Source organism: Mercenaria mercenaria, chromosome 9, assembly GCF_021730395.1.
Source record: "Mercenaria mercenaria strain notata chromosome 9, MADL_Memer_1, whole genome shotgun sequence".
In the NCBI taxonomy this organism is placed as follows: Eukaryota; Metazoa; Mollusca; class Bivalvia; order Venerida; family Veneridae; genus Mercenaria; species Mercenaria mercenaria.
This window is the reverse complement of record NC_069369.1, coordinates 33,988,691-34,006,189: the sequence shown is the minus strand read 5'-3', so window position 1 is coordinate 34,006,189 and position 17,499 is coordinate 33,988,691. Positions and strand designations below refer to the sequence as shown.

Below are 17,499 nucleotides of genomic sequence, written 5' to 3'. Positions count from 1 at the left end.
TTTAAGTGAGACAACCAGTATTCCTGGGTTCCGCACCAGTTTACTTAGTCGCTGAACTTGACTAAAGATTAAGGTGTAATAAAGATGTGATAAAATTAACAACACTTCACGCTTATTTGACAGCTTACACCTATGGCTCAGAGGTGGAGAAACAAATGACTATTAGACGTACTGACTATAAACAACAATTTCAAGCCCAGTCAACATAAAGTACCTATTGGTTAGCCAGATAATTCTACACGTACCCAATCATAACTAAAATTAAAATGAATTGAATAATACATATATTCTGATACACTGAAAAATAATTTCCACAATGCAAGAGAGACACGTTTCAAAGAATAACTCTATAACTCTGTATAAAGCCGCGATATAAATGAAAATTATATACTGTTTAATGAAACACTCACAATTCATTAAACCGTTCTATGTTTCATAATGCAGTGACATATTAAAATCAGTTCTAATGTTTGTTTTTGTAATATGATAATGATAACTTTTAAATGTTTTTACGCATGACCACTTCGCACAATGTTATTGTTATCATAGCTTCACAATAAACACACGAAGTTTACAACTGTCAATTACTATCACACATATTTAAAGCACATATATTACTGATAGAAGTCCTCCATGATTATGAAGCCCTGTTTCTTTGCGAGGCATGGTGATGAGCGAGGCAAGACTAATGTACCAGATCTGAAAAAGACATATACAGCAGCAGCAAGAGTACCACAACTATGAATATCAAATGAACAATGAATTTACATAAAAATTGGGGTTTTGGGTGGGTGGGATAAATTTGACAATAGTTGATGTTATTCGCTTGGTGTCCTAGAATGAAATGGCAGAATAATAGCTCAAAATTGCAAAAAACGAAATTCACGATTTATCAGGAAAAAATTACCAAGGGAAATAACTAAGAGTGGTCAGGCTAATTAAGTAACTTGCTATTATCGTTGTCGTCGCACCTCATGTACCCAATGTCAGGCTCCAGTGTAGTGTCCTTGAAAAATAAAGCCATTTATTGCACAAAGTGCATCATAAATATAATTATTTTATCAATGGACTATTGATATTGAGCATAAACAGGAGTATCCAGCCAAACACAAACTCATGGGACAATACTAAATATTTTGTTACTTTAATGAAATTGATTTCACATATCTAGAATTAATATTCTACAATTTGTATAAGCCCATGAATTAATCTTTGACTGCATACACCATACCTCCCTATGATACCTTCACCTTTAAGAAATTAAAACAAAACACTGTTGAGTGGAAGAAAAGGCCGCGACTTTATTCTAAGAGAAAATTACTTCATGAACAAATGGCAAGGTGGAAAATTAAGAAATGCATATGAAAAAAACATATACCTATTATGAAATATCAAATATACAGATGAAATGAAAATAAACCAAATCAATTTGCATCCCAGCGAACATAGAACTATCCCCAACGAAGACTGCCAAGGGACTTGCCAAGGACGCAAATTCTTCAGTTTTAATACTTAAAATAATATATGTTTTAAGATCATGTTCCTATCAAATCTACAAACACCTTGCCATGCTCCAAACCTGAGATACACTTTGGTGTGTTGAAGGGCCACTAAATTATTATTTTAACTTCTACCATGAAACTGGTATAGTTCAATTTAGATTTGTAAAATAATAATGCCCCATAGAACTTAATCAAAAATATATTTCACTGGTTCATTTTTGACAAAAGTTTCTATCGCTTCTTTAAATGAAGACAACAAGATGTCAAGCCCTATGTCTGAAAGATGAACCCCGTCCGAACGGAAAAGACCAGGACAGACCATTGTTATTTCTGTATTTCTTATCCAAGCACAACCGTGCTGTAAAGATGTACGTGCAGCTGACCTGTTAACGTCTTTACGTAATTTCTCAATTTTTTGGACTGACCTTGAAGTTCTCCAATCTAGACGAGGCAAAATATTAGACCAGACAATAGTACTTGCCAAAAAATAGATTTTTCTAATCTTTTTTAAATCATAACAAATTTTGGAAACAAGTCTTGCCTTTGTTTTGTTGAAGCTGAGAATTACCACCACAATTGATGATAATTGCATCTGGAAGATAAGACGCTTCTTTAAATGCCCGTGCGAGCATTGGCCTGACCTCGTCCCACACCATGCCCCGTTTTGTCATCCACTGTACAGTTATCTTTCTTTCATCAAACCCCAAGTTAGAGGAAGAACTGGGGGAACGATACCTGGCCCTCTGTTCTGCCCAGTAGGGGATCGAGGGCCCCACAGTCCACGCCACTGAAAGTACATAAATTGAAACGGCAAGATACCTGATATAACATTAACAACGGATATAGTTAAGATATGCATTAGAAGACCATCTACCCTTCTTCATAATGATATGATGCGGAACACCTTGCGATTCTAGGTAGGTTGCAGCACCTATTCTAAAGCTGTGTGTTAATATTCTAGATGTATGTAAACCTACGTGAAGCAAGCAGCGTTTCAATATTGTACTAAACTGGTAACGAGTGACTGGTTTGCCGTTGGAATGACACAGAAAATAAATAGCCCGCGGTTGTACTGCCATCAATGTTTTTGCAGCTGAAACAGGACAAAGTGTTGAATTTTTTTATGTCACCTAATGTAACAACTTGGCTATGGCCACTGTGGTTATTTTTGAATGACGCAATTTTATATTCAAAAACCTTCTGCCATTCTTAACCAAAATAGACACATCATCTTTTTTAAAGGATAATCACACAAAGCAGCAGAAGTGTAAACTAATTCACTTATCCTGAATAAATAAAAGCAAATATCAAACTTTTGAGTGTATCGATTGATATTGGTATACGGGTGTCAGCAAACTTTTTGCTCCGTTTAAAACCTAACATTATTCTCTTGAAATAGAATGATTCTGATGGATCAATGACACCCTTAAACTTATGTATAAAACTTATACCAGATAAGTAAGTACTAACAGTGTTGGCTGAGAGACCCTTTTGGTATAACCATGCGACATACAATGACAGCAGCCAAGTAGGTATTGGCAATGTCTGTGATATACCAACTGTTGCACAAAACTCTGTGAATGATTGAAGAGCTGTATGATACGTCAGTTTTGTATTAAAAGATAGGCTATTTGAAGCAAGCTGATTGGATATTATTCCAAGGCCTTCCAGAGAAGAGATGGCACTTGCAGCGGTAACGTATCTGCCTGTGGTGCCAACTTTCTGAAACGCTGAAAATCAAGTCTAGATAAAGAATCTGCGATTGCATTATGCATGCCTGAAATGTGAACATATTTAAAATTTATGTTGTATTTCAAGCACTGAAGAACAAATGGCCTAACCAGAACCATTACATTTTTAGATTTACTTGATAATGAATTGACAATCTGACATACTGACAAGTTATCGCACCTGTACAGAATTTTCTTATCACGAAACAGCTCTGGCCACAAAAAAAAACTGAAACCACAATGGGGAACATTTCAAGTACCGTGATATCATACAGAGTAAAATGATGTGGCCAAATTCCATAGCACCAACTTTTATCCAATATGATACCAAATCCCTTGCCAGAGCTGTCTGTGAACAGTTGCAAATCGTGATTGGAAAGCCACTCACTCTTATGTATAACAGAAACACCATTATGGTCTGACAGAAATGTGAGCCAAACTTTTAAATCCTCCTTGATTTCCAAGTTTACCCTCAAATGATAATGCTTTTGTTGCTCACAGCCTACTATCAAATCAATCAGCCTACGAATAAAAGGACGACCAAATGGTATAGCTTTACACGCAAATGAAAGGCTTCCAATCAACGACTGTATTTCCCTTAAGGTTGTTTTTGTCTTCGAAAGCATATTTTGGACTTTAGCTCTGATTTCTTCTAATTTTTGTAAAGGAATACGAATAACCATATCACTGGAATCTAACTCCAGACCAAGAAAAACTAGCACAGTCGTCGGATGAACAGTTTTTTCAGTTGCCAATGGTACCCCAAGGTCATCACAAATAACACAGAAGCTATCTAATATCACATGGCAGTCCCGAGAATTTGCTTTACCTCCAAACAAAAAATCATCTAAATAGTGCTTAACATTTCTTGATTTTGTTTTCTTTTTTAAGCACCATTCTAAGAAGCTTGAAAATGTTTCAAAAGTAGCACAAGAAATAGATGCTCCTAAAGGTAGGCATTTATCATAAAAATATTGGCCTTTGTGCCCGATTCCAAGGAGTGAAAAATCACTTGGTGAAACCGGCAATAGTCTAAAGGCTGATTGAATATCAACTTTTGCTAGCAAGGCATTTTTTCCCAGCGTACGAACCATGTCCACAGCTTCATCAAAAGATGTATACTGAACAGAGCATAATTCAGATGGAATAAAATCATTGACTGATCCGCCTTTCGGATAACTCAAACGATGAATTAAACGAAAATCATTTTTGTCTTTTTTTTCCACTAAACCTACTGGGGAAACGCGAAAATTTGGTAATGGCGGCGTATCAAAAGGGCCGGCCACTCTACCCAAAGAAATCTCTTTTTGTAACTTTTCTGTTATTACATCTGGTTTTTCACATGCGGAATTAAGATTTCTAGCATGCACTGTAATCCGGGGACCTTTGAAATGAAGAGGGAAACCATAAATAAACCCATCCAACAATTGTTCTGCTTCAGCTCGGTCTGGGTATCCTACCAAGTAAAATTTTAATGCATCTATTTTGATGGGAGAATGACTAAGTAACTTATTTTGATTTTGGCCATCTGGGTCTAACACCAGTGCTGGGAATTTTTGAATTCCGAAAGGAATAGCAATTTGTTTTCGGGTGCGGTTTGCCACATTCAAGACAGACATGCCTATATCTACATTGGAACCTTGTGCATAGGCCTTTGTTAAAGTGAAGGCATAGCGGCATACTGCTGGGTGTGTACAGTGGGTTTTTTTACCTGTGTATAGACACTGGACATTGGTGTCGTCATTATTTTTAACCATAGATCAGGATTTAGCTTTGACCAGGGTTGCAAAATTGTTTCCTGTCGCATACGAAATTGTTTATCGTAAGTACGCCAGGCAAAATCTTGTCTTCTTGAAGCTGCCTGGCGTATAGTTGCCATGTATGATAGTAATTCCGATGCTGATTGTGGATTACGGAGTAAATATATATCCATAAAAATCAGAAAAGCATCTGACCACTGCTCAATTGTTCGAACCTTTTCAGATGAGTCATGGTTCTGTCTTATTTCTAGGTTACCAGTGGAAGAAACCATTACTTGCGAACCATGTCCATGACAAATATTGTTCAGATCAGATGTCGACTTAGTTAGTAAAGCAAAGTTTATATATTTTCCTGCCCAAATTTTTTCTTTCATTTGTATAGGGATGTGGGCACTGACACGGTCATTGATTGTATTCATAATTGACAATTCAGAATTTGGTTGTAACTGAGAAATATCGAAAGAACCTATACCAGGTAAAGTAGGATTGTTTTGCATAGAACACGGTACAACAGGATTGTTAAGCATAGAACCATGAGAAAAATTCAGTGGTACAGTACTATCCTGATTATCAACAGTTTCTTGAGCGCAATCATAAGAATTCAACGCAAAAGTGCAACACACCGTGTGGTTGTTCAAAGCAGCAATCGTCTGTTTGTACCTCAGCTGTAACAAACCGGGGTGGAGGCAGAGGAATATATTCCTGGCCGTTAACACCACGCAAGGCTTTCTGCACTTCCCTCCGTCTTGCATCCCTGGCTGCAGCTCTAGCCCCTGCCCTGATGGCTCTCCTGTCTGGGGCGTGCTCAACACGTCTTCGAACAGCAGCTCCGTCTTCACGATTCCGTCTTCTGGCTCTTTCCCTAGGCATTCCCAGTGAATACACCTGGAAACAATGACGGTATTTAAATGGCAAATTAAAATACGCGGATTGTAATGAACAATTACAACACAATACAGTGTACCACGTGTCACGCCGCTGAATTCTGGATAAATTTGACAATAGTTGATGTTGTTCGCTTTGTGTCCTAGAATGAAATGGCAGAATAATAGCTCAAAATTGCAAAAAAACGAAATTCATGATTTATCAGGAAAAAATTTCCAAGGGAAATAACTAAGAGTGGTCATGCTAATTAAGTAACTTGCTATTATAGTTGTCGTTGCACCTCATGTACCCAATGTCAGGCTCCAGTGTAGTTTCCTTGAAAAATAAAGCCATTTATTGCACAAAGTGCATCATAAATATAAATAATTGAAAAGTTTTATCTTCAGTTGTCAGTAACAACTAACTAACATTATCAAAAAGTGAGTTTACAGAAAATAGGGGTTTTAATGCTTGCGTAGATAACGCCATTTGGGCCTGGTAGAAACTACCATTAGACGACGAAGTAACACCAAGATATGTAAAAGTTTTAACTTGTTTCAAATACATGTATTTATTATTATATTTTAACGATACTTTAGTTGACCTACTACCCTGTCTAAAATACATAACAACTGTTTTGTCTGCATTTACTTCTATATCCCATTTACTGCAGTAATTATATAATTTATCTAACACTATTTGTAACCTTTGCTCAGAATACGAAAATAAAGTAAATAACACATACATTTGTATTTCATTTATACTAAGTGCATCAATATTAACATCACCTTATTATCTATTTCCAATGACCGCAGCACACATCAGGACCCATTTTAAATGTCTGTAACTTACATTTTCTTGAAGAATATTGTCAGTGCTAATTAAAAATCAAAAGAAAAGTGGGGGTCACGTTTGATGCAAGAAAAAATAATATCAGTCAAACACACAAACTGCAAAATCATCTAAAAAATGAGACCCCAAATTATACTGGTGGTGTATGATCTCAGTTTCCATGAAAAATTTTGTCATGTTGTTATTTCATTATGAAAATGCTACCACTGCCTTACCCTTGCATGATCGTAAGAGGCGACTAATAGGGTCTTAACACTTGGTTTTGCAGTAACTCTGTGATTCCAGCAGGTATACAAATTTTGATTCCATACCTCATGTTTTTATTTCGATGTAAATGAGATGTGGAACCAAAATTTGTAGTCCTGTTTGGCGCCATATAACCTATACTGTGTTGGTGCGCCGTTAAACCCAAATAAATAAATAAATAAGTAACAGGTTCAGTACTGTTTTCATGCTTCTTGCGATGACAGTACAAATCGATATGTATAGGTGCATGCGAAGAAAATGAAAACATATCATGTACTGCAAAATTATAGCAAAACCGTGTTTTAACACTATTTTTACACTCGGACGGTTGTACGTCGTACAAAATAATTCACGCCCGACGTATAACCGCCCATCCTGCAAAAATAGTGTTAATGTTCCCGTTCTCATAGTTTGCAGGCTGGTTAGACTTAAATTTAAGTTAAAATATTTGATGAATGATGCAACCACTTTCATTTAATACATTAAAAATAGATTATAATATATTTTATTAATTTGTATATTAGTAATATAAACAATATTAAAAGTGTGTTCCATTGATAGCCCAGGACTGTAGCGTTCATCAGCTGTTATCCTTAGGCCTCTGGTTCGATTCATTTGCGAGGCATTTGTTTCGAAACTGATGTCATAGCGCTGGATGAGTTACAACACCAATTCTAATATACGATGTATATATATAGACGTTCAGTTTTCAACACTAAGTATAAAATGATTAAGTTTGGACTCCATTTATAATACTCTGTAATTTAATTTTTCAGTATTTGTATAAAATGTTGACCTGACTTTATCATGATAAAGTATAAAATAGATTCAATGAATTAATTCTGTTTAAAAAAAAACAAAAAAACATTGGACGTCTAGGACTTACAAGTCTGTTGAGATGAAATAATCTGTAATTATTATACATTGTATAATGTATTTAGGATGTACGAGCGTGTTTTTTAGGATATCCGCCATTTTGAAAAAAAGCGTTTATTCGAATATTGCTTTCTTACAAAATTTTTGCCAAAAAATAATAATCGTTAATAATAATAATAATAATATAATGTACCATTTAAGCAAATAAAGTCTACTTTTTGCGAAAGAAAAATTTTCACTCTATTTTAGGCTGACGTTTGTCAAAAATTGACGTAAGATTAATCAAACCGAGCCTGCAACATTTTCGTTTTTGTTGTGTTGAGCGACCTGTGGAGTTTCCACTTTTTCTATTTTACATTGGAGTAGGGGTAGGTTATTTCAAATATCTATTAAAGTAGATCAGGTTTGGTCTTGATATTTTCCTGACTGATACGTTTTATAATAATGATAGGGTATAACTGAAATAAATGTTTTTATATTATCTAAAAAAAAAAATGTAAATCATAAACAAAAAGAACAAAAAAAAATATAAAAAGTCACCAGTTTTTAACAATTTTTTTTCTTAATAAATCTTTTAGATGCACGATGACCCCAACTTTTTTCTTTCCATTTTGAAGCATTTTGGTGTGTCATTAAAGCTGCACAATATTTTGAAAATCTTCAACATGACGAAAGAGATTTGTTAGTGACAATTATGCTAATATAATACTGACATCGCCTTGTATCTATATTAACATGTAAGACCTGAAATCCCTATAACATTAGGTGGGATATTATGTGATTTATAAAGTACAACCATTTTTTTTTTCAATTTTACAAAATTTCAGAAATGCTTAAAAAGCGGGTGAAGAAAATGCCCTATGAAAAATTAAAACGAGTTCGGTGACTTGTGTTTTTTCTTCTCTTGTTTGACTTGAAAACTTCTTCAAGCTCACAGAGTATGAAAAAATTCTTAACATTAGAAAAAAATCGTTTCTATATCCTTAATTAAAGAGGATTTTATGGTAGAGAAATTGTTTTGAAGGACTCTAACGACTGATGCCAGTCTAGCAAGTCGCTTATGACGACTATCTCTGTAGAATAGTCTTTGTTATTTGGGGCTACAACTTATCCGCCACCCTGTACCTGTGACGTCACTCGTATCCCTATCACGTCACTTTCACAGCTCGCGCAGATTAAGAGACGCTACAGAACATAAAAATAAATTATATAATATAAAAGTGATGCACCAACAAAAGTATAAAGATATTCCTTTAGTTGCAATGTGTCTATTTAATAGGGAATCGATTTACCGATTTTCCTCACGAAGAGATATATATACTATCGAATTAAAAAATGTGTCCTTCCAGCACGTGCACGGAACGTCTGATTTCGGATTTTTTTTTTAAGAATACGCTTTTTCCTTGTGTCTGATTAGCGCCCACATAACAAATATAGGCAGTGTTGTTTTTATTCCAAAATCTACCTTTAGATTGATGGGGAATCGATCCTACTCGAAGTGACGAAAATCGGGATCGATCCACCTACGGTAAAAAAAAACATGCGATATTTACTGTCGAGTTATAAATGTGTCCTTCCGTGCTTGTCATTAGAAAAATTCTTTTCAAATGATCTCCGATTGAGACGGTGCCTTATTTCATATTATCATTTCTGAAAATGACTGAAATAATGTCATTTTTCAATTGTTTAAAAACTTCTATTTCAGAATAAAAAATATTACACACAACATTCCTAAAGCGTTATTCTATATAAACATTTGTTAATACATGTAAATTACATTAGTACATAAATAACTGACATTGTCGCTGTCAGTTTGATTGATCATTAATGTTGCTCGTCTTCTGAAAAAGTATTTATGGTAAGATAAGTACATTGATAAGTGTGATCCCGTGATAGCTCAGTTGGTAGAGCGGAGGACTGTAGTGGATATTAAACTGTCATCCTTAGGTCACTGGTTCGAATCCGGTTCGCGTGACGATATCTTTTTTTTTTCACTGGGCAAAAAAAAAAAGTATACATGTGTACTGTTTGTTATATGAAGATTTGTGTTATTTATGTTCTGTTAATAAGGTAAAGAGTTGAATATATAAATGGTCATTTAACGAAACCACTTGGATTTCGTACAAGTATTATTTTGTTATGACAACTTCCCCACACGAATCTTCGGTGGATGATGATAAGTCAGCTATAAAAGAGAGTATAATTGAGCCACGGCATGAGAAAACCAACATAATGGTTTTGTGACCAGCATGGATCCGCACAGTCTGGTCAGGATCCATGCTGTTCGCTTTCAAAGACTATAGTAATTAGAGAAACCGTTAGCGAACAGCATGGATCCTGACCAGACTGCGCGGATGCGCAGGCTGGTCTGGATCCATGCTGGTCGCAAAACCATTATGTTGGTTTTCTCATGGCACGGCTCATACGTTTCGTCCGAGATTTGAAGCTTACACATGTGTGTTACCTATTGAGCGAACCGAACGGACTGTTTTTGAACATTTATTCCCTATCTCATCTAAGCAACAACAACAAAAATGGCACATCTTTCGATGAAGTAATGTCTGATTTCTCATGTGCAATGTTGTTTTCAACATTTAAGTATTTTAGTATAAATTTAGGATGATAATTTAACTTCGTGACTAAAGATAATTCCAACAAGAACAGGTTCAACCCTCATAATCGTTATAAAGTAAGACACGCATGACATAATAAAAAACAGTTCATAAATTAAAAGACGATATTTAATTTGTACAAGGGTTAGACATTTCCATGCCCAACTGTTTGTCAAATCATCATAATATACTTGTATTTGAATTAGGTGCATGTGTAAGCGGAAAAAACTGTCACCCCCATCCCTTAGGGAACGATTGCTACTGTGTACATGTCATTGGTAATCACTCAATTATTTTTAATTTCATTAGTCAATTATTTACCTGTTAATTAGTAATCATGTCAAAAATGTATCGAAACATTTGAACAAAATCTGCGTATAATGTATGTTACTGAATTATTATTGAACTTCTTAAACTGTAGGAGGCAATTGTTAATTTTGAATTTCGTTTCATTTGTGGAATTTATCATGTGTCTAATATATCTTTGATGCGAGCATTGTGACGTTGAACAGATTTTAAAATCGACAAGGATTAAGTGTACTTTTGTGATTTATAGTGAAACAGCTTTGATACCATATCGGCATTATTAATCCAAATTCACTGAATTTACCCAAATTCGTTGAAATCGTCCTGATAAGGCTGCAGGAAGGGAGGGTTTAAACGTTACTCTTTTACCTCTGCCGCACTATCATGCCCGATAGCTTTCAAGTGTGTAAACATTGCAGTTATTTGTAAATTTTTTGGGGGTATTTTTATTTTAAGAACATAGGATGTGAGACATGCTTTTGTTGCGAAGTGTACTGATATGTTACAAAAATATTTAAGACAGATTTAAAATAGTTAACATCACGTTCGAACGTTTATCGCAAGCTATTTTTTTTCAAAGATGTGGATATTTCATTGTTCGGCAGTATTTCTAATTACCCTGTGTTTACACGCACAAAGATCGGACTGCGCGACCGGGAAGGTTCAACTCGATTCCTTGCCAGACGAGCCAGAGTATAAAGCTTCCGGTATTGATTACGACGATGGTGGAATGGGACCTATGTTCGACTTTGCCCGCAGCTTCATAAATACAGCGCTTCCCGGAGGCTTTCCAGCTGATTTTATAAATGGTAAGATTCATTAAAGTAAGCAAAAATTCCTGTATACAGAAGTTAATTACCCGTGAACATTGAAACGTTTTTAAGGAGCTATTTTTGCTGAATTGTTTTAAACATTAATAACAAAAACTTGGTTGCAATATTTATAAAAACTCTGAATGGTCTATATTTTAAGACAAAATAAGAAAGTGTTATCGCACATAATTTAAGCATCACTGGGGCAGTCTTTAAGTATAAAGACTTGCATAAAGCTTTTGTTTTAAAAAGAGTGTATAACATAAAAAAACAGTGTTAATCAGTTCTTTTTGTACCTGATGCGAAGGATATGAGTCTTAATTTATATGGTCTGTTTTAGTTCTTGCGGCTTTAAATATTTTAAAATTCATTTTTTTAGATAATTTCAGACAGGAGTTATTGACCTCCTCCTGGTAGGAATCGTGTACCAGTGACATGATTAACACTGTTAATAGATATATATGACTTTTTAAATTATGATCAAATATTTCTTAAGATTATAAAAGTCTTAAAGTTTATTACTGTCATCAAATGACATTTTAGTATGTTTTACTGTAATTGACACGATTTGTGTGATATTGGTTCATTTAACATGATTTACACGTGTGAAATGTATCTTGTAATTCAATTACTGAATGGCATTGTACTGTATTTTATGTTTATTTATCCATATTATATATTTTGCTGAATATATACATTGATAAGACAATAATTAATAAATAAATATAACATCAATATAATAATAAATAAATACATCGACATATATTATATCAACATTTTGATTTAGATAATTACTAATATACGGAAATTAATTGGTCACATTGCAACACCACTCAGAATTGACGTGTGATATCAACAAATACCCGGAAGCGATTTGCATACCGTACTTCTTATCATGAGCTCGTTATTTATACGCAATTAGATTAATTTATATGAAAAAAAAATGTGTGATTTTTTCTTTTTATTTCTTTAAAACAAGTACATCTTCTTAATTCAGAAACAGCCTACAATAACAATTCAAAGATGCCGTCTTTTAATATTCGAGGGGAAGAAAGTGAACCATGTCTAACTTTATTTTTTGTTTTGAATTAATAAAACATACACATGTAGACGCCTTTTCTGTCTTCTACCTTAAATTTCAGTACATTATGATGCTTTATTTATTATAACAGAAATATAAAGGGAAAATTACTAAACAATCCGTGCTTTTTCCGATTTTATGACAGTATGAAATACAGACGCAACCACTTTTTTGGACCGTGAATCTAGTAGCATTTTTCTCCTGTGTTAAAAAACAGCTTTGTCTTCAAAAACATTTCAAATTAACATTTGGACGAAAGCGTAGCGGACATAGAACTAGACAGTGGATTTGTTTGAGTGTAAGATTGAAATATTAACTTTTTTCATCGAGTGAACACTATAATTCAATATTTTCACGAGCGGCGCAGCCACGAGTGAAAATGCAAATTATGGTGTTCACGAGCGAAATATATTTCGACAAACAAATTTTCTGTTAATTTTGTGTATTTTAAGGTTTTAAGTTTGTCCGCGCAACGTCACGTAAATCGCATCATGACGTCAGAATATCTTAGTAGAAAAAATGTAAATAGTTCTATTATGTTTCCGGATTTCTTTTACATTTATTTATAACAGAATGTAAATATTTATTATCCTATTATTATTTTTATACATTTATACCTTTACCGAAGAATATTTTGCAAATAATGTTCTATCATTTATAATTCATATTATTTCGCATTCAAGTATAGGCCTAGTTCCGTACCAGTGAAAAATGAAAATGATATTTTCACTGTTTGAAACAGGGAAAATATAAATTTTATTTCACTGATAGAATTCAGTATTTCACTGAAGAGCATAATTATAATAAAATCTGTTTAACTGGAGCTCTAGGACAGTGTACGTGTTTACAAAGTAACTGACTAGTTAAGTCTTCTCTCTATTAATAAGTGTTATTATATAGTACATTAAATGATTTTAAGGTAAGTATTTAATTGTTTTGTTACTGTTTCAATCATATTGCTGACAAACACTCCAACATGGTCATATTCTACCGATTGTAACGATACTGCGAACTGTTGTTACGTTACAAATATGAATGGCTGGGTAAGCGGCTCTGCCTCTCAAGTTCAAAACAATATATTATATTAAAAAACAACAACGTTGGATTATATCAGTTACACACAAGAGTAGAATAATGTAGACCTTTGTATAGTTTTCCTATTTTGATCTTTACTGAATGAACTCTTTACTTCTATCTTTCGAAAATGACCGTAGGAAATTTGAAATTATTGCTGATATTGTACATTGTTATTAAATTCAACCCAGTTTCTAAAATATGGAAATATTCCCATACGCTAGTATGATTTTTCGCGGATGAAATGGGTATACATTTTTGTATTTTAGTAATAGGCCTACCAATTGCAAACAGAAAACGCGTTTGTTTTACAATAAGATCAATTTATCTTTTAATCCGTCATATTACATGTGATGTTCATTAGTTTAAAGATTTCGGTCCTTTACCAAAACAAAGAAACATCATTCTTTTTGCTTTTGCAATTCATAGAAAAAATAACTTAAAATGTTTGGACAATTTGAAGATTTTTATCTGTATTTACCTGGTATTTGAAAAGGGATTTAATAAGCTGATATTTTCTGATACTTTTTTATTTGCTATCAAAGCTGATAACTGATAATCTTTGTCTGGAAAAAAAACTTGCTAATTTGTCTCCTTTTTTCAAATTTACTGAATCACTGTATGATAAATGACAATAAAATGTTTGCAAGGCTTAATTTGTTAAACAAAGGTTTAAACTTCCTAAGCAACAAGACAACAATTATAGATAACCCTGTGACAGTCTCGCGTTTAAGGTCTCTTAAGGTCATACATGCATGTAATTTAACATGATCTCTGGTAAGGTTGTGTGTATGGTAACAGCGTATCATGGCCTATATCTTTCGGTGCAGTCTTATTAAGATGGTTGTTACGGTGTTCCGTTAGGGCCAGCGCCTGCTCTCTGTGAATGCGAAGCGCGAAGGTACGACAGTACGATGGCGAATTCGAAGCGTTCACAGGGAGCAAGCGCTGTCCCTAACGGAACACATTAGGTTGTTGCTGGTGTGTGAACCAGTTGTATATACATTTCAATATTACAAAAATATTTTTAAGATATTTTAATTAGTCATTGTTTAACTACAACGTTTTTCTTGTAAGTAGATGTGGCATATGTTTTAACGGTTAACCCCAATGAGTCTACAACATATATCTGTATAGATCATACATTGAAACAGACCATATTTACAATATACTTGTGTATATTAAGTTTTTTAATTATAGTATGAATGAATAAGTGACGGATGCATGATTGATAGAGAATTTGTTAGTATGGAGCTTTTTGTTCTTAAATGGCAAAATACGTCAGTTCTCACTGTTTATATACTAGTATTGAACATATAGCGAACTATCGTTCTACGCAATACAGATGTATGCATTTTCATTATTTAACATTGTTTACTCTTATTAAAATGTGTGCTTAAACATATGCATGACAAAAATCTTCAGATTGCAACATCTTTCTATGCTTCAAATTGCGCCAACAATCTTTTCAAGATATTTCTAGTGTTTGTTCTTCAACAACAAGACAACCGATGACAAACAATGCCAGTGACATTCCAAAGCTTACACATTGGTCTAGTCTGTGTTAAAGTAAAAAACGTTCTTTGTAGCAGAGCTAATCTGCAACCTTTTATCGCATGTCCAACAGAAGATTTAATTGTTGGGATGTATCAAAGCATGTTATTAACCTCCAGACGTATGCCATATTTAGTTGCGTTTCATGCATACGATTTGAATAAAACCAAAAAAAAAAATATCCATGCCCAACTTAAGATTCAGAACTTAGCAATGTCTCTTTGCATATAGAAATTAGTTTTCGAGAAAAAAAAAAATCAGAGAGCAATCAGAAGAGATATATAGCCAATTACGTTACAGACTCGCTGGAGTGAGATTTGTAAACTCTTTCATTTACATTTCTGGAGTATCTTTTATTCATTAATTACTGTAATCTTTATTCATGCGAACATCTTGACGTTGAATTGCATGCATTGCAATTAGAGAAACCGTTAGCGAACAGCATGGATCCTGACCAGACTTCCCATGAAAAAACGCATTTCGTCGTAATAAATATACAAATGTACAGTAGACCACTTTCTCAAAATAATGCACTTGTCAATTATTTCTACCACAACATTGAAATTTGAAGTACTTCAGTCAAAAGGGCTGACTTGCTTTCGTTTAGTTTGTTTAAAACGATACATATGTATTTTTGTGGGGGCGGCGGGTTGGGGGTGGGGGGCTGTTGTAATTCCTGAACATAAGCCTTAAAGCGAGTAACAAACACGTTTTTTGGGTTAACATCAATCAAATAGATAATTAGCATGAATATAGGTGGCATCTTTTGAATACGTGTCACTGACGTTTTCTGATCAACTTGGTGTATGAGGTGAAATCCATCATTTTAACAATATTTTGTTATTTTCGACTTTCATTTTTCGCAGCGGGTCTCCTGTCGAATAATGACACATGACTTGCCGCATTCATTTTCTTCATTTCTCGAAATTTTATGCAAGTAAACAAGACTTATGGTAACAGGTTTATAAGTAAAATTTGATAGAAACCTTTGCGCCAAACTGGCGGTATTCTGTGTAGTTTTAACAGTTCGGTATACTTGAACACTCCAGTGTTTGCGTACGTATGTTAAAATAAAGAAGTGACATTGTGGAAGATAACGATACCTGTACGAAACATGTTAGCAGATTAAACTGAATTCCTGTTTAAATACTCGAACCATGAGTCTTCCGGGATACTGATATACATGTAGATTTAAGTATTCAACGAACTTAATATTATTCAATCAATTTGCCAGACGACATTGGTCATAAAATAGAATTCAAGCTTTGTGACATTTTCGTCTGTGAAACTGTTTACAGAACTGTTGCTAGATTGTTTAACGTCACAAAAACACAACCAAAGATACGTTATCACTTTCCTCCCAGCTAAAGATGTTTGTTTGGGCTCGATTGATATAACTCCGGACTATCCAGGTCACGTGACCGATACACCGAAATGCGCCTTGATGTTTCGATCGGACTATTCGGCATGTCTCGCAGGTTTATCGAATTGAGGCGCGCAGAAATATAGCCCGACTAAAACGAGTACAAATCGGGCGAGGCCTGTGCCTTAGGCATAATCGGGTTACAAAACCAAGCCGGCCTAATAATACCGTATCGATCACTCGCAAATACAGCATGTCTTAATCACACCCTATAACGTGATAGCGCGACACCACCAGATAACATGACACCAGATCGGATAACGCGACACTCTGCGGAGTTTGTTGTCGATTAGAAGTTAGTATTTTCATTTTTTTCTTTACACAATGTGAATCAGTGAAAAGCAGACTCTTACCAGGTTTCGAGGATAGAAAGAGGCAACTAAAGGAATGTTTTCTGAATTAAAAAGACCACCAAATAATCATACAGATGGCTAATCCACGGCCAGATTTTCATTGTTTTGGATATTGAACCGAGGATTTTTTCTCATTTCTGAAGCAACAAGCTTGGCATTACCCTCAATAGAAAGCCAAACATTCTCTCTCTTTGTCTGCCAAATATCCCGGCGAAATCTCCATTACTTCCGAAAATACGAGGTGTTAAAGTCGGATGGGTAGACCAAAAATGTTCTGTCTGACACCACATAATTCCCAGGGAAGGTTCTTACTGACACCAACTTTTGAAGATTAGATGTTCTGTCTGACACCAGCATTTGATCATACTTTTTTTGCCTTTATTTCGCTCGGTTTGCAATATTTTATCGAATTTACGCATGTTTTCGGGTATAACGGGTCGTTAAATTCATGTTT

General features: G+C 34.5%; 1 protein-coding gene and 1 non-coding gene across 2 annotated transcripts in view; both read left to right on the top strand.

Annotated features, from left to right (window-relative positions):
• The first annotated feature begins 9,716 nt into the window (after positions 1 to 9,716).
• Trnay-gua (transfer RNA tyrosine (anticodon GUA)) lies at positions 9,717 to 9,805 on the top strand. Its single transcript is given in 2 exon segments — positions 9,717 to 9,753; positions 9,770 to 9,805. It is a non-coding gene; the product is annotated as a tRNA-Tyr (tRNA).
• Positions 9,806 to 10,970: 1,165 nt separating this feature from the next.
• The window catches only part of LOC123547876 (prominin-1-like), a 48,723-nt gene continuing 42,194 nt past the window's right edge, over positions 10,971 to 17,499 (top strand). The window contains exon 1 of the mRNA XM_053551182.1: positions 10,971 to 11,557. Within this exon, the coding sequence (XP_053407157.1) occupies positions 11,329 to 11,557 (229 nt within the window). The 5' untranslated portion in view covers positions 10,971 to 11,328. The remainder of the gene's footprint in view (positions 11,558 to 17,499) is intronic.